Source organism: Neodiprion virginianus, chromosome 2 (genome assembly GCF_021901495.1).
Source record: "Neodiprion virginianus isolate iyNeoVirg1 chromosome 2, iyNeoVirg1.1, whole genome shotgun sequence".
NCBI classification, from domain to species: Eukaryota; Metazoa; Arthropoda; class Insecta; order Hymenoptera; family Diprionidae; genus Neodiprion; species Neodiprion virginianus.
Genome location: NC_060878.1, coordinates 22,569,139 through 22,591,099, shown reverse-complemented (window position 1 = coordinate 22,591,099; position 21,961 = coordinate 22,569,139). Strand labels below are relative to the sequence as shown.

The 21,961-nt window shown below is 37.3% G+C and overlaps 2 protein-coding genes across 9 annotated transcripts in view; one reads left to right on the top strand and one right to left on the bottom strand.

Moving 5' to 3' along the window:
* LOC124297456 (cholesterol transporter ABCA5-like) overlaps positions 1–21,961 on the top strand; it is a 48,234-nt gene that overhangs the window by 10,098 nt on the left and 16,175 nt on the right. For 2 of the 4 annotated variants that reach the window (XM_046748519.1, XM_046748518.1), the window contains exons 1-4: positions 8,673–9,206; positions 13,993–14,111; positions 17,878–18,051; positions 18,273–18,454. In XM_046748519.1, the coding sequence (XP_046604475.1) occupies positions 9,128–9,206; positions 13,993–14,111; positions 17,878–18,051; positions 18,273–18,454 (554 nt within the window). In that variant the 5' untranslated portion in view covers positions 8,673–9,127. Of the gene's footprint in view, positions 1–8,672; positions 9,207–13,992; positions 14,112–17,877; positions 18,052–18,272; positions 18,455–21,961 lie in introns of those variants that run through there. The other 2 variants (XM_046748521.1, XM_046748520.1) reach the window with 1 other exon arrangement.
* On the bottom strand, positions 11,892–21,495 carry LOC124297457 (tubulin polyglutamylase complex subunit 2). Of its 5 annotated transcripts, none has more exons than XM_046748523.1 (3): positions 17,280–17,710; positions 15,610–16,155; positions 11,892–11,913 (listed from the first exon to the last, which is right to left on the bottom strand). In XM_046748523.1, the coding sequence occupies exons 1-2, from the start codon at positions 17,521–17,523 to the stop codon at positions 15,638–15,640; spliced, it is 762 nt and encodes a 253-aa protein (XP_046604479.1). In that variant the 5' UTR covers positions 17,524–17,710; the 3' UTR covers positions 11,892–11,913; positions 15,610–15,637. The 5 variants fall into 5 exon arrangements, 4 of the variants coding, with proteins under 4 accessions (XP_046604479.1, XP_046604481.1, XP_046604480.1 ...); XM_046748525.1 differs by lacking the exons at positions 11,892–11,913; positions 17,280–17,710 and adding exons at positions 21,251–21,338; positions 21,402–21,495 and having other exon boundaries at positions 15,592–16,155; XM_046748524.1 differs by lacking the exons at positions 11,892–11,913; positions 17,280–17,710 and adding exons at positions 21,251–21,353; positions 21,402–21,487 and having other exon boundaries at positions 15,592–16,155.

Here is a 21,961-nt window from a genome sequence, read left to right as displayed (position 1 = left end):
GGTGGCCTTGAATCGGTCAGAATCGAGCACATTATGTGTTACATCTATCGCAAATAAAATTCATAAGGCTGAAATTAGTAATGTTTGCAATTTTACAGTGACTTTGAAGTGATTAACTTTAAAAAATATGAGAATGACTTGGTTTATTATAATTTACTGCCTTTCAAACATTCTTGAAATTGTGGGATAACGGTTTTTTCGAAATGTCAATCATTATAGTAACCTTTTGGTACTTACTTCAGCCTCTTAAAAGTTAAGCCACTGCAACCATCTCATGTTTAATAAATAGCACAAAATAGGAGCATGCGAAATTTTACTTGAGGCATGATTCAATTCCTTCGTAACTGATAGTTATACCTTCAATAATTAAAATAACCAAGTTGCTTATTCAAAACTTTGTTGAGCTAATCTCACGAACTTCAGCCTCGTGCAATCCTTGTAAACTTGAAGAAAATATGTAGACATTCAGTGAGCAAATAATTTATTACATGAAAAGCTACAGATCTTTCAAATTTTCTCGACGATAAAACAAAATAATGGTAAAAAGCTGAATTAAAAGAAATCATTTTATTCGCGTAATCGTTGAATACACTATACGTGATTTTATCAAGAATCTTAATTGTAAAAGTATTGTTGTAAAAATAATTATAAAAGTTAAGAGTTTCAAAAGAAACGAATTAAAACGAATTCAATATTTTTGCATTTGTTGAATAAAAATACAATTCCTCCGCGTGATTTTATCGCTTATTTGTATACAAGTGAATGCCCTCTGATGTAACTTTATGCCTAATAATATACATGGAAAGGCTGAGAATGAAATCCTATGTATAATTGGGAATTTCAAATTGCACACAGAAGTTGACTGGATCCTGATACAGTTGCGTATAACTTGATTTTGGTCATCTTTATTATTACCGTAGCGTGAAAGCTTGCTCTGACCTTTCAGATTGTTTACTGAAATCTCATACAATATCACCTTAGGTCACGAGATCAAGGACCTTTTCATGTACGATGAACATGCGAAACATAAACTCCTTGTGAGAATATCACAATTTTGTGGAATCTTCCATGGTTGTAGTTCTGAATAAGTAAGAACTTTGTAGACACACCAAATAAATCACAATGTGTACATTAGGGTGGTTCAGAAAAGGGCCTTTATTTTAGATTTCACTCTTCTCTGTGATTCTTGCACTTTTTCACTAAAAAATAGCTCACGCAAAAGGTCTGGGTTGAAAAAATTTTACTACTGCCTCACCGATGTTACGTCCGTGAGTAGAGTTTACTCCTGAGCGGTAGGAGTAAATAGGTTGGCTTCGCTTTTACGTTCCCGGTCAACCGGAAATCAGGATGAGGATTGAATAACCTTGGGTATGTTTGATAAATCGATTATATGTTTATTGCGTAGAAGTTGAAATACTTGTAGAAATGAATTGTGCTGTGCGAAAGATGTATAAGAAGTTTAGATGTCAAGTTGTTGAGAGTTAGAATAGGAGTGTCGCTAGAGATTTGAAACTTACGGGTGCAGAAAAGGTGTGAAGATGCTAAAGGTAGGGAATAGAATTTGATTAGTAAGCGCGATAGTGAATAGCGTGAGACTACGTAGAGATAAGAGGACAGGACAGAGACCATGAGCTTCATGTAAGAACTGTGGGAGAGTTAGCGAGTAGGAAAAATAGAGAGAAGTGGTATGCTGGACGTAACACCGACTTTGAAATTTTGCAAAAGGCCATTTTTCAGGAATTTTAAAATTGAGATGTCGCATGAGCCATTTTTTAGTGAAAAAATGCAAGAATCTCGGCGAAGAACGAGATTTAAAAAAACGACCCTTTTCTGAACTACCCTAATGTATATATATGTGACATTATACATATATGTGAACCATATAGCAGCATCGCTGTAATATCCTCACGTCACATCATCAGGTTCTATTACTATCTCACTTATAAAAGGCAAGCTTCTGCCGTCGCGAACAAGAACAATGGAAATATATTTCTGGCAAGAGTTGTCGACTAGAGGCTTCCTGCTTGTTGGGAGAATATAAATTTTCCAATCTTATTGTTAAAGGCAGAGGTTGCAAAGGAGAATTGATTACAAGAGCGGACTAATTCGTTGTTCGACGACTTTGAGAATATTTAGTCGAGAAGTTGAAGCTGTCGTGCGAGCTGAACGACATTGAATACATTTAATAAATATGAACCACCGTCAAGAAATGACAAAAGTTCTTAATTGGGTACTTCAGGAATTTTCAACCTTCTATTTGATAGTTGGATAATCTTGTTTAATCGGTAAGGATAGGGGTTCAAAAAATATTATTTTTGTTTTAAGATTTTTTGTGAAAACGGTTATTTTGTGTTCCAACCATTTTTTTCCCAGAGCCATTAGCTCTAAGAAAAAGATATTGTAATCTATCAAACGATAATTATTTGAGAGTTTCGATCTGCGTCACAGAAGCTCGGGCTGCTCAGTATCAATATTTTCATTTATTTAAAACCAAAGTTGAACACGGATCGGATTGCAATACTTGTTACATATCATATAATACCTAAGCCAATACTCATAAACAATTTACTCCAAAACATCGATGAGATAAAACTTTGTAGACGATATTTTAACGTTGGGTACTTAAACATCTGACATGGGTAATGTCATCAGACGTGAGTTTGTTTTTTCTTTTTTTTTTTGTAATTTAATTAGTAATCACTTTTTTCTCACTATATGCCAGGCAATAAAATTGTCGCAGTGATATCACAGTTACGAAAATGTATTTGAAATATCGAGCAACACTTCCGTATCCGATCTGAAACACGGGGCTGTTTCTTCAAATATTTTTTCAAACGCGTGCAACTAAATACCGCAGCACCGAAATCAGTCGTACATGAACCTATCGTTTTCGTTTTATCATATCGCATATCGTTTCAGCAATCGCTCAGCCAGCATTAGTAGGTACCGGTTAGTAATGGACCTCACAGGCAGCGCAAGAGTTGTTATCAAAGCACTTAGTCAACCCTAATTAAATTCTTTGAATTATAACGTAATAATTTCTGGCATTTATAGCTTCTTCAAAACAATCTTTCCGCAATTCTCAGTCTGACGTTTTCACCACTTTTAAGATATTGCATAGTGTTTGCTGAAATTTCAAATTTTAAGTATTACATGACTAAATTAGCGTGAAAAGAACCCGAGCGTGTGATGTGATAGTTTTATTTAAATTTTCCGTAGTCTCGTGCCAACAACGTACTAGTTACATGACAATATAAGGTTATTTTATTTGTGGTGTTCAGATAATGTGAACCGTAGCATAGCAATATGAATCTCAGCTCTTAAGCACGTATTGAATCTACAGCCAGGCCAAAAAAGTGGTTGAAGCAGAAATGTGATGAAATTAAAGCTTAAGGTCATGTTGCAGTCCTACGTTTACCGAGCGAGCAAACTCTCCCGTTTTTTTCCTATATTGAATCAACAAATGAATCGAAAGGGTTGAAATTTCGACGATACATTGCTCGTTCGTAGCGAAATTCGGGAAAGTTACTCGTATTCCGAAGAAAGTATCACTTTAATCAATATAATTATATGTAATGAAAAAAGCTCCCGTGTCACAGGGAAAAAAAAGAACCTTTAGCTGGCATTTTGAGGTCGTTCGTAACCTAAGGGTTTATAATCTAGTCTTTCGTAACCTGAAAGTTTGAACATATGATTCAACCCCTTGAGTGCCGCGAACAAAGATCTTTGTTTTTCTCGACTTGGCCCAAAGTGCCGAGAAAGCACGAATCTTTGTTCAATGAATAAGTGCCCTAGCAACGCCTGATAATGTGTCACCCGTAACTAAAGCGTATTTTCCTATATTTTGGGCCATGCTGAAAAGGATCACATCATTCATTTCCTGATAGCCCATGCTAGGAAACTAATTTCGCGCTTACAAAGTTATAGTTTTTATCATTTCCAAGAAATCTTTGTCCTGACATAGTAGTCAAGTAGACGGGAGAAATGATCACCAAATGATCAGATATTGGGCACTCGGGGGTTTTCGGGGGCGCTGATCATGAATCCGAAATCAGATTTGACAAATTCCTTGATGGCGACCTACTACTGCGCATGCGCATTAGTATGACTGGTATATAATTGAGGAATTGCTCCGAAACTGGTCACTCGGGGGGTTTTCAGGGACGCTGATCATGAATCCGAAATCAGATTTGACAAATTCCAGGATGGAGACCTACTACTACGCATGCGCATTAGTATGACTGGCGTATAATTGAGGAATTGAACTGAAATCGGCCACTCGGGGGTTTCGGGGGCGCTGATCATGAATCCGATACCACATTTGCGAAATTCTCAAACGGAGACCCACCATTGCGCATGCGCATTAGAAAAAGACCTTTATAATCGAGAGCGGGAATGTTATTGAGTTCACAAAATTTCAATATCCTGACCCAGTAATGGACATATGCGATAGGATATTCCGTATGAATGTGACTGGTATACCTGAATTGATGATTCAGAAGTTTGCGGGCACACAGAGTGTACCATTCCAGAGCGAATCCTGAATTATACTGGAGCCATACCAATGCGTATGCGCAGTAGTCGGTCGCCATCTTGGAATTTTGTAAATCCGATATCGGATCCGCGACTAGCGCTCTCGAGAACCCCGAGTGACCAATTCCAGATCGATTCCTCCTTTATACGCCAGGTATACTAATGCGCATGCGCGTTAGTGGGTCGCCATCTTGGAATTTTTCAGATATGGTTTCGGATTCATGATCAGCGCCCTCGAAAACCCCCGCGTGATCAGTTTCAGAGCTATTCCTCAATTATACGTCATACTAATGCGCATGCGCAGTAGTAGGTCGCCATCTTGGAATTGTCCAAATCCGATATCGGATTCGTGATCAGCGCCCCTGAAAACCCCCGAGTAACCAATTCCATATCTATTCCTCAAGTATAGATCAGTCATACTAATGCGCATGCCCAGTAGCGGGTCACCATCTTGAAATTTTGCGAATCTGATATCGGATTCGTGATCGACGCCCCCAAAAACCCACCGAGTGGTCAATTTCAGGTGAATTGCTCTAAGTTTGAGTTTTAGCACTTTGGGCACATTTCATCAAATTGACTTGGCACTCAAGGGGTTAAGGTCAACGCCCACTGTCGCGGCACAGGATAGAACCGGACAGCTCCGCTGTTCGGCGATGTTCGTTGCTATCCGCCACTGTCCGACGCTGTCCGACGCTGTCCGACGCTGTCCGACGACGATCTGTACGGTACTGGAAGTGTAACACCATAATAAGACCGTTAGGCGCAAAACGATATAGTTAATTCCGCTACAACTGTTACTTGTAACGAGAGCAAAGATTTCTTACGATCACTATTCGCAGCTGATCCCAATAATCGAAGTTGAATCTGTGAATTATTTCATTTCTAAAGTCTCAGGTTTGAAATTGATTGAAAAAAAATTGAAATCATGCCCATTTGAATTCCTCTCGATTCCTGTGAATCTGAAGTGTTCAAAAATGGGATTCGCCAATTCGTGTTCATTCACTGGGCTACTCTAAGAAAAAGGCGCTAATAAACTATTCACTTTATTTATGTATACGATTCCATTTAATATATGAATCCGTTCCGACACTTGTAGTAAGTATATACAAGTATTGAAAGTTATACGGTATCAATATCCCGAAGCCTTCTGACCAGTAGTGCAGGCAGAAGAGCAGTGCAGCGGACGAGGTATTATACAGGCAATGAGACTTCCATTTAATTTTCGATGAATTTCGAACGACGTTATCAGGGGCGGTATAATAAGAGCATGATGGGAAATTACGCTTAGGATTTGACACGAGAAAATCCATACAAACGTAGAAGTACGAAAAATATTCATTTTCCAACTTTGCTTATCAATTACGATTAAACTCGATTGGACAATTTTATACACATAAGATGAAAAAGCATAAAATAATTATATAAAAAAAAAAAAATTTATTTAAAATGATTTTAAAATCGACTAAAAAGTATAAAATAATTTCTCCTAGCCCCATACAGATTCAAAACAAGAAACGAAGGGTGCATGCAATAGACACTAGTACGGAGTGTAAATGCGCCCAACGTTCTTCGTTTTAAATCTGTATGGGGCTAGAAGAAGTTATTTTATATTTTTTGGTCTGTTTTAATAACGTTTTAAATTGAAATTTTTATTTTTATTTAAATAATGATTCTTGGCTTTTTAATCTTGCGTGTGTGAAATTTTGCAATTGATTTTAAACATAATTGATAAACAAAGTTGGAAAATGAATTTTTTTTGTACTTCTTCTATGTTTGTGTGGACTTTCTCATATCAAACCCTAACGTAATTTCCCATCATGCTCTTATTGTACTGCCCCTGATAACGTCGTTCGAAGTTCATTGAAAATTAAATGGAGGTCTCATTGCCTGTACTATACTTCGTCCGCTGCACCGCTCTTCTGCCTGCATTACTGGTTTGAATTTTTCGGTATGTTGATACGATACAACTTTCAATACGCATGTATACCTACTACAAGTGTTGGAACGGATTCGTAGGTTGCGTGGATTCGTATACGTAAATAAAGTGAATAGTTTATTAGCACCTTTTTCTTAGAGTCACCCAGTGAATGAACACGAATTTGTGAATCCCGTTTTTGAACATTTCAGATTGATAGGATTCGAAATGAATTCAATGTGGGACGATTAAAAATTATTTTCTATCAATTTTAACCCTAAAACTTCGGAAATGGAATGATTCACCGATTCATCTTCGATTATTGGTATCATCTGCGAATAGTAATCGAAAGAAATCTTTGGTCTCATACAAGTGAGAGTTATAGCGGAATGAACTGTATCGTTTTGCGCCTAACGGTCTTATCATTGCGGTAGCAGTGTTGCAAAGTATACGGGGGTTATCAGCGGTAGAAATTTTTCAAAATGAATATCTTTTTTTTGGTCAACAGAATGAACCTGAATTTTTCTTAACAGTATCATATATCGACTGTATCTAGTTAATTTTTTAGTTTTTAATGTCAAAAATCATAAAAGTTATTAATTGTGTTATAAAAAACGTCATTTTTTTCACTTTTATTGCAGTTTTTCAAATTATTTACTACTTACCTTAAAATTAAAAATTATTGTTACGATCTTTTTTATCTTGTAAAAGAAACTTAAGTGATCATCTAACAAAAAATTTAACTAAAAATATTAAATTGCTTCGTTACAATAGGCAATTTTCAATTGGGGTCTTCAGCAACCCCAAGGTACCAGCAATGTTACATCAGATAAAGGTGCTAGCTATAGGTCAAAACACTGTCTTCCATATGTAAAGTCCACGTGATATTAACAACTATCCATGAAAATAACATTATGTCATCATTTTTAACGAAAAAATCGACATTACTCGTCCGATTCCGGTCAAAAATGACACATTTTAATACCTATTCGTTAACTATTATTCATGAATGAATTCTCCGTAGATCGTTTGACAGGTAAGAATATGAAAAAAAAATGCACGTATCTACTGACAATAACAAGTTTATCAGCTGCAAATAACAATGAATGTACACAATGACTTTTTTTTTTAATAAATGATGAGTTTGCAACAATATGCGAAAGATTATTTTTAGTTGTTGTTTATTGAGATCGAAAGCTGAGATGATAGATGACTATTGTCACAGGTGAAATAAACAGTATTATTCACCCAAGAATCAGAACATAACACAGAGTGGTACATGCTGAAGTAACATAGGTGTACGCGTGTCAACACTAAACTGTTGGTTAACCGTGTAATTTTTCAAAAAGACAATTACGTCGGCAATGCAGATTCAGTCCGTAGCGGCCGGCCGACAGTGGTACTGCAGACCAAATCTCCATTGCCAACGTAACTGACTTGTCGAAAAAGTTAGAAGTCTCAGAATCCATTTCCCCAAGTGTACATACACAGCAGATACTGCATGCGGCATTCTGTTCAGCCAAACATTCTAAACACTTTTTACTCATAGAGCATAAGAATATTACCGAAGTGTATTCATTTCTGAATAAAATACGTTATAGTTTTATGAATATTTCAGTGAAAAAATAGGAAAATAAAGTTACTTCTCTGGTCTTGTTAATAACAGGTTGCTTGCAGTTGAAATTCAGCGTTCACAAATTTCTTTCTTCATCACAGTGAGTTTTATAAAATTTGCATTCAACTTGATCAAGTTAGTCATTTTTTTGTTTTGAAATATTTTTGACCCACCTGTACGTTCTATACATCTATAGAAATTCGAGATTCGACTTTTTTGGTGACTAGAAAAACTTTCTTCAAAATTATTCTCGCGAATACGGGTACGTTCTTTAGGCACAAGTTGTGTACCGTAGCTGCACTCTGTCTACGAATGTATAACATCTCTGTGTGATAGCTGCACCCATCCGCCTATAAACAGCATAGTCTCCAATGTGCTATGAGTGAATAAAATCCTGCATTAATAGGTCCATTCAATCTGAAACGTTTTTTACATTCATTTTATAAAACTCCGGAATACGCGAACGAATTGTAACGTATCGTCTATGGCCTATTAGCGCTGCGAATACGTTTCCTACTCTCTCACTCGCAGCACATCTATGTAATCCGCTGCGTAGGTGTTTTCTGTAGTTTGTGTACGTCTAGAATAGAATAGGTACTCCTATAATTGAATTAAGTCTTGTACGACCGCAGGTATGTCGGTAAATCGGACTCCGAAAAAGTTGAGCAATACGTACGAGTCGCCACGTCTTAATATAGTGCGACGAATGCAGTGCAATAACGAATTCTTATTAGTGTGCGTGCTTAATGATAACGGTTTGATGGAGTTGAATTGTGATCTACACCATAGAGTTGAATTATGTACAATATAATCACATCTTTTGTATACCTAATACAGAACATATAAAGAAAGTAATGAATTCACCAAATCTTACTCCAGCAGTTTGTCAATTATGATCTGTGTAGAGGAAATTTCGAAGATAAATTGAACAAATCAACAGCTGTGTGCAAGGAGGTGATATTATTTTCAACAATTCTCATAACTAAGTACAGTTATAACCTATACACTGTGGAGACGGGGCGTCGAAAGTCTATTGAAAACATGTTACGACAATTGGCCTCAGCATGTGTGTACTTAAGGGGGCACTTCTATCTGGCGGCTTGGAACAAGAGTCAAGCTATGGATTTTTTTCCCATAACCTATGTGAAGAAATGAACTGATTATTCTGCTGAATCTATCTGAAATCATGCAGGCCAGCGGAGGTTATATTCCACAATTGAATATAACTGAAGTATGTCCTTCCTCGCCAAACATAAGCGGCACGTATATTATATTGTTACACAAATCAATTTTTTACGCCTAATAATGATTTTTTGGGATGATAAGGTAAATTTAATTTTTTTTCTGATATTAACATATCATTTCCGAAAAGTAAGCGCCAATTTTGCAATTTTGAGCAATTCTAAAAATTCTTGTTTTGGAATACGTAGAATCTCACGTTTTGTCAAATCCCATCTCCCCAAAAATATAGCGATCCGAAAAAGCACAAAGTCATTTTGTGCATGCCTGCACCTACACCCATGGCCTGCATAATTTGAGATGAATTCCGTCTTATATATGCCTATATTTCGAGTATGTCAAAAGAAAGTATTGCTTGCAGAAATGTGAGAGTTGTTGGTCGGTGATGCGGGTGTTTCTTTCTATTGCGACTGCCAACCTGCATCACTCTTCTCCTTACTCCGTTGTTTACAAACACAATTGTAATAAATAAAGTTTATTACTATTGTTACTATTATTATTAATTGAAATTGACGTACGAAAAATTCGTGAATAATTTCACCGTTTTTGTAACATTTTTGAAAAAATGAAAGCCGATTTTGATAAAGTAAGATCGTCAACGATATCTAAGTACCTTGCGATCTTGAGCGCTCGAGCACGTTTTATACAAACTGTCACAATTATGTGAAATTTCCAGGGTTTTTTTCTAGCCTCTCTAAGTAGATGTTTCCTTAATTCTACTTAACATCCATACTCACTTTGTCTGAAAATATTTAATCAATGTATGAGTTTACCAGTTGAAAATTTTGGCGACCAGTGTTTATCAGCTTTTGATTATTCGTCTAGCTGCTTTGAATAATTTTCAGGTTAGGTTCCGTAGTTTCGCACAAGATTCGAAGCTCATAACTGTGGATATCAGTTCAAATAATTTTTTTCTAATCCTAGTCATTTACATATATGAAAACTTTTACATTACTTACACGGGGTTACGCAGACACCAGCCAACTTTGGAACGTTATTATTACTGTACACAACATTACGTTACGACTTGAACAAATCCTGAGACAAAATTTAACAATCCAGAAACAGACTTCAATCTTAGTTTTAGCAAAAAACGATAGAATCTGGGAGAAATTCTTGAAGCAATAATAGTAAAATAATATGCAATACACACATGGGGTCTCTGAAACCAAAGCTTTTTCAAACATTCTTCGTTTTATTTGCGTAAACAACTTGGACTACGCACGCTGATTTTAAAATTGTACGTCAAAGTCGGTTCTGGGGTCAACTGGATCCCACGTAAGTGACTAATGTTAAATATTCTAAGAATTTTAAAAAAATATTAGGTTAACTCATGTTATGGAAAGATAAAATTTACTTTAAGCTTGTACCGATTTAAATATCCCGCCTAAAATCAATTCAAATACTCGTTTGTAATTGACCCTACTTGTACATCACGTGGTGTCCACCTTTTTGGGCTCACACCTGTCCTTGGGGAGATGAGATCTCTCACTGCGAAACCACCGTCAGTGCACCACGTGTAAAATTGCTTTTCCTAATATGTGTCTTACTTTTTTATTTTTTTTATTGAAGAATTGAACTTCGATAACGAATAAAATAATTTACTAATCTGAATATTTCGTTTCACGTAATCAAATCAGAGATATATGAAACATCAATTATGTGACATATCGTCAACAATGTAATTACGTGGATCCACGCTTGAACCAACCTGTCGCCGTCATTGGTAACATCGATTAAACTTGCTCTGCTGGTAATAAAAGATGAGTGAATAACTGCTATCAAAACAATTCAAAGCATTGAAACGATAAAACTTCTATGAAACAAATATGAATTAAAGCGAGACGCTATTTGAGAATGAATGAGGAAAAAGAGAATATTTAAAAAGGATTAAAGAAAAATTCGAGAAACAATTTTATTGAAAGAAAGACGATTTATATTTACAATTTTAATCGATTTCACCTGTTGATCGATATTTTATGTACTTTGTGAGTGAATGATTAATTGGATGAATGAATGAAGATATAATATATTTTTCGGCTATTGCCATAAATTTATACAACAAAAATAAAAGGAATATTTACAATTTTCGCAATCTCTGACATGAAATTTTTTACTAATTTATTTTTCAAGATTTAAACCTATATTTACAAGCTCAAATGTGAGGTTACGTTGCTCGATGGCTGTACCATTCCTATTTAAGTTAGGGCTGTATGATTATCGGTTACTTGTAGATTTTGATTGATTTTTTTTCCAATTAATCGATTAATTGCTAGTTGAGTGTTTTTAATACCTCGAACTCAAAGTAGTATCGAAAGTTCAGAAAAATAACGTCCATACCATTACTTCAATTTCAATTATTTCGTTACGGGCTGCATGTGATTCCATGATTTAGAGCACTTCGAAATAATAACATTACACGTAATTGCGTAATTAACAAGATGTTATTCCAATGTGTTTTATACACGATATATGTATAATCCACTCAATTCGGAAGTTACCTGACAAGAGCGGTAGATGCCATCTTACGCCGATCGGAGTTAATATTTATTTCTTGAGTTATCTCGGAGTTAGATCTTTTCCGCATTCTTCTCTCCGAGTTACTAAAGTCCTGTTCAATATTTGAAAAATTTAAACGTATGAAATATTAAGAAGTTAACCCCGCCACCGTCCGGTAAAAATGAATTTATAGGGCCGCGAATCCATTCGAAAAAAAATTAACACATATACGATATGTGCATTTGTGAAGCCTATTTTGAATAAGCTCGTCATGTTTTAGACGATCATGTTAAATTAGGATGTAAAATTTGTGGTGCTAGAAAAGTTAATAATTATATATAACCTTAAAAGCCTGTAACAAGAACGCTCTTATGCCGCACCATAAATCCTTCATGTGGTTTCGATATCCAAGTTTTTTGAGCTACTGAATACGAATCTGAACTACTGAATGCGGAAAAGATAATGTTAATAGTTTGAATTTTTTTTTCTCGAAATTAGAGTTTTCGAGCTCGTCTCTAGCAAATAGAAATTTGGCTTTTTATTCACTTGATGGTCTCAAAATTTTCACCTAGCACAATCATAGCTGCCATAACGTAGCTTCGATGTGACGTATAATGTTTTTTAAGCAAACACGTACTGAGGCATCTTCAATATACAGTCTCTCTTTCACTCCAAAATTTGAATTCTCTCTTTGAATAGTTACCATTTTGCTAAAAATCTATTAAAACGAACGAATGGTACATCATGCAAAAACTGTAATTATACAGTCGAAGAAAAATTTCCTTGAGGATTGAAGGTTCTCGGAATTGAAGCTCGATTTAAAATTTAAAATTTCGTTAACGTTATTTTACATTCAGGTCAAAGAGAGAACAGCAAAAATTTTTGTTCTTTTTCTAATAAACAATACTAGAGAAGGCTGGCTGAGCCCAACCAAAACATCTAGAACTAAAATTTTAGTTATTCTCTCTTTGACCTTCCCCGACGAAAAATGATGCATAAGTCACAAGTGTCACGAAATTACACTAATGTTAAAGTTATTGTAGTTGAGAATCGTTCGTCTGAATTGAGTGAAAATATTCCAGTATCTTATCGCTCGTTCACAAGGTTTGAAATCCAAAATAGCATTAAATCTTCTCCAAGTTTTTACGCAAAAATTTTAATTTGCCAGACGTATACATCGTTCTGAAAAGGGCTCTTACTTGGATTAAAACGTTAAAGAAACTTAATATTTTAAACCGACCTTTATTTCCAAAAACCCTTCAATCTTATAAAAAAGTTTTGTTGTTTTGAATTCAGATGAACGCATTGTTTTTTTTCATTGCTTCACCATGCTGGGAATAATTCTGCTAATTGTGAATATTTTGCAATTTTTTTTTCTGTAATTCTTCAACTGAAATGAATAAAGGTTCATAAACATAAATTTCATACATTTCTGTGAAGAAATCCCAAGATACACTGTTTCAACCCGAACAGCAACTTATGCTCGCAACAATAATCGGAAATTTTTAAAAATTCTTCGTTTTTTATGACAATGATTGTTATAAGACTTTTGAAGTTAATAAATCCGTATGATAGCCGGAAGTTTTATACTCGAGGATTTCGTAACAGTTATGCCTTCAGTCACCGGGAATGAAAATTTGTTTGTATGAACTTTACAATTAGTGGAACAGGGCTTATAGGTGCACAAAATTTTAACCCGATATGAAATCTCGCTCTTACGATAGTCATTTGAGAAATAAAACTCCGTGTATCGCATTACTGACAGCGAAGGAATAAATTAAATTTCAACATGTACGAAAGATTGGAAAAATGCTTCCTAATCAATTTGGAGTCCAAACGACATAGTGATTCATTTTTCAAAAATCAAACGTTTCATAAGTTTTACGTAAAAAATAATCAAGGACTAGATCCGTTTGAGGGAAATCGTTAAAAAAGCATGCAAATCGCCAATGCCCTAACCAAACACAAAGTGAGTGTAAATGAGGCGTCGGCGGCCGCTTAATTCGCCGGAAATCAACACGCGGTGCAAGTTAGCAGGAAATTTGCCCAATATCAGCAGACTCATGTATAGCATACTTCGTACAGAGCTTGGTACCCTCGAGTACTCCAATTTGTCCACAGCTATTATAGCCATTGCTTTCATCCCTAGTTTTGCATCATGATTAAAATGGTTTTCGTTTCATTGTTGCAGACATCGATTCAAAGGTCAGGCTGAGGATGGGATCCTTCGGGGTGTACATGTCTCAGCTACGGGCAATGCTCGTGCGGAATCTCCTCTTGAAGAAACGAGATAAGCGAAAAACAACGGCGGTACGTATCACGTCTGTTACCGATTTAAACTTAATGTTGTTTGAGTTCCAAACGCGCCATCCTCTTTTTGTCCAATTACGAGTCTACGTAATGGTATGCTTTATTTTTTATGCAACAGAGTTATTTAGCGAACAGCCTGCAAACGCGTTCTATACCGAGAAAAAAATACCATTTATATAGACCTGAATATACGTACCCTAAATAAAATCATGGTGAATTTTGACGCACCATAAACAATTTCCACATAAAGTAGTCGTTGCACGCGTCACGAAGTTATTTTATCAAGCCATCAGAATTTCGTCTGTAACACTTTCACGTACAATCGGTTAGCGTTAGCATATGAATATTGACTTCTTTTCATACCTATAAAATGAAACGTATTGCGCACAGGCATCTAACGTTAATGTTCCTCAAATGCGAGGTCGATACTTCACCTACGTTGACGGGACGTCGTTATACTATTCGTAAACTGACGGTAATCATTTTGCCGATTATCAATATTAGAAGAGTAATGATAATGTGCATTGGAAAGTATTGATCCAGATAGGCAGAATAGCATTCGTACCGTTCCGACACTATTAATGACGTTAATTTATCGATCAGGATTACTATTATTAGTATATATTTTGGTGATTCAGGTAAAGCAACAGAGCTGTAGAGCTGTGGACGTCCAAAATGGAACTTTCGTCTACTTTACGTAATAAGTCGAGGATGAAAATGTGTTCGGATCAATCGTAGATGCTTTGCAAGACTTGAAAAAAATATTTTATTATATGGAAAGTGTGATACTCGTATAGTTGGATAGTGAGACCAATCCCATTGTAACGTCGATAACTATCTACTGTGTGTTTTATGTATTGATTTTTTCACTTCATACGTAACGGAATGTGTTCCGCTAATCGATTTTTTTAGCAAAACTCTTCTACTATGAAGAAAATAGCCATTTAAAATAATACAAATCCTTTGAACGTGGGTAAGAACTGTGAACTCCCATCATGAATCTAATCAGTTGTTACATATCTAGTGAGATTCCTGAAAAAATCAGACGCTGGGATAAATGTGATCCACCTTTAGCTTTAACCATTTAAAACCTGGGATACAACTATCAAAAATGAATTCCAGATTAATATTATACAGACCAGAATCTTTGACTCCATCACAGTTAGAGAAGAAACAGGATTGTGTATTTCTACTCGAGAATATTTCTCTCTGCGAACCAAGGTGCCAAGTCAGCGTGTGCCCATAGTTTGCCAATTTATCGAGAAAGTTTTTCCGCCAAGCCCCGTGCCAATTAGGCCAAGGAATTCTGTCAGAAAAGAAATATCGAAAGACCGCATCGGCGACTGCACGCGAGCCAAGGCTTTGCCTAATTTCAATGGGAATCGGAACCGACAGTCGAGGGTGAGAAAGCGGATGCAGGGGTTGAAAAAAGTTAGAGAAAGGAGTCGGTGACAAGAGAGAAAGACAAAGAGAGTCAGGCTCGTCGACGACGCTTAACTTTATTCGAAAGGACGAGAAAGTGTCGACTACTTCTTCCGGACGTTCCTCTGCTTGAACTCCTTGCTCTTAAATATCGCTGGGTCGATTGCGTTCGGCGAACCCTCGTTCCACATCGTCCGGGAGACGGACTGCGACGGCTTTACGGTAGTTGGCAGGAGATTCGGCCCGACGAGGAGATATATCTGTTCCACCCAGGTGGGCATGGGCAGTCCTGTCGCACAGTACTGCCAGAGCGGGAGACCCAGGTGGATCAGGAGCATCCGGAAATACTTGGTGAAACCATCGGCGAGGCGAAGCCAGCGCAAAGACGCCTCGTGGTAAAGCCAGATCCCCGGATCCACTTCTGGGCTGACATAGGCGAGGTACACTTTGCTGCTCCCGCAGTGGCCTAGCTCGAAAAGCTTGCAGCGCGGGCTCAGCGACGGAAGATCGGGGTTTTCGGGGAGGCTGGCTTCCGCCTCGGATTGCTGCTCTTTCGTGCCGACGAACCGTTTCAGCTCTCCTAGACTTCCGACTTCGAGGCGTCCCAGAGGGAATTCTTCCCCTGTAGTCAAAAAACTGAAGTTAAAGAAAATGAGGTCAGATCTGACGCCTAGTCCGTGCTGCCGAATAATAATTATTCAGACTACATGGTCTGAATAGGGTATCAACAGTTACATTTGTATAAATAATGAGGAGGTTGGGACACCGGAAATCCATTCCTTTCATTGACTTTGTTATGAAACAGTATTATATTGAGTACTTGTCAAATTATGATATTTGCAAACTGCAATGATTTAGAAAAAAATTATAAATCTGAAAGTACTGAAATTATAAATAAAAACTTATAGATCGATGCTTAATCAAAAACGTTGAGGTCCGTTGAAGTTCGGTAAATTACCATACATCTGCAAACTTTACCTAGCCACGGCGAAGATTAATCTAATCAAAGATTAGAACCGACTGCTAATGACAACATTAAGCTTTGCGTTAAAAATTTCATACAAAATATTTCAGTAACAAAAAAATATCATATTCTTAAAAATAACATCGCGTCCGTTCCTCTTGTCTACCCGTCATACTTACATACTTAGGTTCAAGCTCATTCTGTAGCTACAGCTATATTGGCATTGCCCCCTCCCTGTGGTTTGGTTGTGAATTTTACATGCGACTAAGTCGATCAGACTTAACCTAACGAAATGATCAAACTTGCACCATGCTGAAGAAACAATGCCTGGAGCATCAACAAAGGGGGTACGAAAGCAATAAGTTCTCTCAAGTCGTGTACGCAATCTTAAAACTTTGCACACGTATACCACGTGGATGAATTTCAATCATTTACTGCCTCTCGATCCTTCTATTGTATGCTGTTGTATATCTGTTGTAATACTTCGCGAAATAAATAGTTGAAATTAAGAACATATTATGAAATCCGGCCATGGGTTAGGAAATGTTTTACTTTTTAGTCAGTTGCAGCCGCTCTTTCGGGAAATTTGGGTATTTTACAGTCTTTTGGATTGATATCGAATGAAGCAAAGTCGATCGCGGTTTATTCATGATTGCCAACCACCGACCAGCCTTCCTCCTTTTCATCAAATGAAAAAATGGCTGCGATTACTTATTACCCGAGGTTCGAACGCTCTGTTTTCGCCCAGGTCAATTGATCACGTCAAAGAGCCAAGGTCTCACCTGATATTTCGAGGGACCAAGTGAGCAGGAACCCGTCAATGGATGCGTAAAAGTTTCTCAGGTCATCAGGCATAACGCAGCAATGCCTCTGTTCCCAGCTCGCCAAAGCATTTCTATCGCATCCCGGCCGCCTGTCGACCTGGACATTTTTCACGCAGGGGGTGCCCTCTAAAATCTTAACGATTCCCAGCGTCAGGTTCTCGTAGAACGAGTCCTCCGTCACGATGTCAACAAAGAACGACATCACTCCCTCCTCCCCTCGCGCCCTCACACCATCGCACAAATGTTATCCGAGAGCTTAAACTCTCCGCAAAGCCAGGGCTTCTTCGGCGCGAAGCGTCAAACTGGGGAGCGGAAAATCGGAGTGAAGAGAGCCGGATGCCGCTTGTTGACTACCATAGCAACCTCAACGCTTCGTGACAACGAAGCCCCGCGTTGCCACAGAGAGCTTTGCCGTTGAAGGATAATACTATAATACCAATTTTCTCTTTCCTCATGCTAGCTTGCATCGAAGCTCGCAGATTTGCGATTTCAGCACTTTTTTCTTCGAATTTCTATGGTATTTCATTCATTTTCCGTGTACACTTTTCATTTTCAGGAGATTATTTTGCCACTCTACACCCTCGGAATACTGATTATCGTCAAGGTCTTGATACCCAACCCGAATTATCCAGCAATGACTACGCCGCGGGTTAACGGTGGCGTGTTCGACGACTTCAGCCAAATGCAAAATCACACGATCGCAGTGGTGCCAAACACTACTGAGACCCTGGTAAGTCGTCGGCGAAAAGATCGATAACGAGTTGCATCTCCACTGTCGCTTAAGATTTTTCACCCCCCGCCCTTAGTTATTCAAAGTAGTGTTTTCTAGGCTCAGCCAAACTTCGGTCTCTCCACTCGCGACATGGTTTCGCATAATATTTCCCTCCCGACACTCACCGTTCACGCGGGGTCACCAACTGCAGGCACTAAGGTTGAACATCTTATTTACAGACCTTTCTTAACTGCGTGAACACTTTGTGGATGTCCATGTGGGATACTCCGGTGAAGATTCCTCTGAATTTCATGATCTTCGACACGGAAGACGACCTGCAGGCTGCCTATTGGCGTGACCCTTCCAGCGTACCTATGGCCGTCATTTTCGAAAACCCTCTGCCGGTGTCGGACCGCCTGGAGTAAGTTTAATCAAGCCAAATATTGCCTATCACAGTTCACCGAAAATCTAACAACAAAGGCAAAGATCTGCAACGATGTCGGACAGGGTGAGGCTGATTTTAACAAAAGAATTTGTACAAGTTCTTGCGCCGAAATAAAGAGACTTAACTACTTAGGAGTTAAAAGTGGTATTTTGTGTATTGCGGACATGCGCTGTCGCAAACAAATCTGACATTACGCGTTCCTAAGCTCAATTTCGTGTTTCGCTAAAGAACGCATAAGATACTCCTTGTATATAAAAAATCGTGTGAAACAAGGAGGCAGCGGTTTTTTTGCCTGTACTATTATCAATATGCTATTCGTCCCTAACGAATGCAAATTTCAGAGAATCGCTGACGTAAAGGTCTCTTCATTTCGGCCCAAACGTGTGTCAAATTCTTCTATGTTAAAATTGCTCTGTTCTATTGTTCGACCACTCCTTGCGAAAAGCAAAAGCTGATGAAAAATTGAAGAATCCCAGTGTGGAAAGAAAGGATCGAGGCGGGTGGATACAAGGCAGGGTCAAGGCTTTGCGCCGCCTGCCAACAGCTCATCTATGTAGTTTCCGCAATGTTAACGCGTGCGACGACATTGCGGTCTATTCTCGTTATTGCCCACGTGCTTAGTCCATAGTGCGTCGCCACATCTAGATATGTTGAAACAGCAGTAATGAACTTGCGAAGCATTCAGATTTTCTTGAAATATAAATAACCGAGCTTGTAATTTCACGGGTGTAGCGTATCTCCGGTTATACCGACGCAATAATAATAACATCCCTCTGCATTCCCGATCGAATTCTATTCAACTATCGGTGCGGCGTTCGATTAACTTGACGTCACTCTACAAAGCGATTCCTATTATTCATTACAGCTATGGAAAGCACCCTTAGTGTACCCTTGGAACGCGCCGTGTCTTAATAGCTCGGCTAGTCATTTCGCCTCTATACCTCGACCAGGGTTAAGTTACTCTAGGTGTCAATAGATTCGAGTGGAATTTTATTTACAAATATTGGGATTAAAAACACCGAAGAGAATATCCGGTGTTCGATGTCACGGTATTTCGGTTCAGCATCTTTGAACTAAGTTATCAGATTTTTTTCCGAATTTCCCTGAACCTATATCAAAATTTATAAGCATGTCCATTACAGTGAACACGGAATATTTTTGAACTTCACAACTTTTCATTAATAGATATTGAACTTATATATTATTTTTCATGTACATTTAAGACTATTCTTGAAATATACTTTTTTCTCGACAAAAAAATTAATTTTTAATCTATAAAATTAGAAATGGAAACGAAAATTACACACATCTTTTTTAGACTACTTTTTCTGCACTTTTCTGACTAGAAAATATAGTTAAATAAAGAGCAGTCTTCAATGTATTTTTTCAGATAGGTATTGGAACTTTTGATAAAATCTATCCCTTAAAAAAATGTGATGAGCGAAATTTTTATTATGAATTTTTACAATGTATGTCCACCTGAATGTTCGACCGTATTGAAAGGGTTAATTCAATTATTCTTTTTTAACGACAAGTAAGTATGGCTGAGGAATATTCACGTAATTTCAGGTGCCTTAAATCCCCCAAATAATCACTTGCTTCGAATAAAATTCACCCAAACTAAAGAATTTTCATTTGAATGAAGTAAATACTTCGGGGGTAAAAAACACGGGGGTAAAAAGAGCACCCCTTCGTCAATACTTACTTGTCGGAAACGAAAAATTGAATCAAACTTTCATTGATTTTACGCGGAACATTAGTTTGGTGTTCCCCTCCGAAATTGTTGCAACTCTTGTATGTTGTAGAAGATTGAAAACTAGAAGACGCATAATTTATTTGCTTGTGGAAAAATGGTTTTAAATGGTGAAAACGACTCCCAACGATGAGCGTCCAATGGGGTGGTTTCTCAGTTTCGGATAGAAGCACTCGATGTATTTTAATAAATTAGTTTCATTCAAATAGATCGAGTGCATCAAGAAATCACCCCATTCTATATCCATCATTGGAGAAGTTTTCACCCCTTTAAACCGTTTTCCTCTGATAAAAAAAATACGTGTCTTTAATTTTTCAATGTTCTACAATATACATAAGCTGCTACGAATTTGAAGGGGACACCCAGCTGGTATTCCTTGTTAGTAAACGTATTAAATTTTAGCGCATTTTATTTGAATTCAACGAATGACTGATCGAATGAAAAAGATCAGGGAGAACATATAAATGCTATTTACTGGTGAAAAGCAATTTTTTACTGTGTAATAACAACGGTATTGTAAGTTATGTTTTCATTTGTCATTGAATACATGTAAATTACAATAATGTATAATATGTTTCATACTGATTCTATTACCCTTAGACTCTCGAACAATATGTATATCTTGTAATCTTATGTTTTCGATAGTTTTTTATAGTGCAGTCACAACGGAATTGTAAGTTGTTTTCCTTTGTCGTTGAATACATGTAAATTACAATAATGTGTATATGTCACACTGATTCTATTACTCTTAGACTCTCGAACAATATGCCTTGCGATCTGATGTTTTCGATAATGTGGATTGAATACAGCGAAAATCTTTATATTTATCGTGAATTGAACAATTTTATCATTCGAACATCTGCGCGTATCTGCCATGTAATCCAACCGGCGACTATACTAATTCTCTCTTTTAGGGACTCTAGAAGAAATTGCAGTGAAGTGCTTTGGTATTTTGCCAATTTTTAGTCTGGTTTTATTGAATGTAGTCTTGTATTGAAAACGAAGGACACTTTACTTACGGTAGAAAAAAATTTTTTTGGTCAAATTTTGACGTAGAAACACTTCAGTGATGGTGATCAACGCAAAATACGGCTTCATTTCTACCAACTGTTTGATAAATTTCTGATGAAATAGAAAATATTGCAATCATTGAATAAGATAATGACTTACCATTAAATCGTATACTCAATTTTATAGCGCTCGGAGTACTCTTGAAAAGCAAAATGCGCGAAGTATCTCAGAGGTGACTGATTCGCCTCAAGTGGAATGGCCGTTTCATACTTTTGAGCGTGTGCCAAATTTTCGACCGTGTGTAGCAGGAGCCCATCTTTTGCGATGCCTTAAAATAAACTTCGGGAAAAAGAAAGAAAAAATCGTAATTATTTTCAACCGTGGTAGGAGCTTCGCAGTCTTCACACCGTACGTGGTCAGCAAATTCCATTCCACACATCGCGGGTGTCGTTTTATTCATGTACTTCGCGCATATGGCGTTTTGACTGTTTAAGCAAGTAATCGATCGATTGCTCAGATAATTTTCCAAATAGAGTAAATTCTTTATAACCTCCAGCCGTCGGTACGCTAAAATGTTATCTTGAAATATGGACGTTACTTATCGTGATGACTGGAATGAAATACGAACAACCGCTTTATTAAGTCGCGCCCGAATTTTCAATAACTATACTTTCGGTCAAAGAATCATAAATAATATGATTTATCTAGTAGCTTTCATA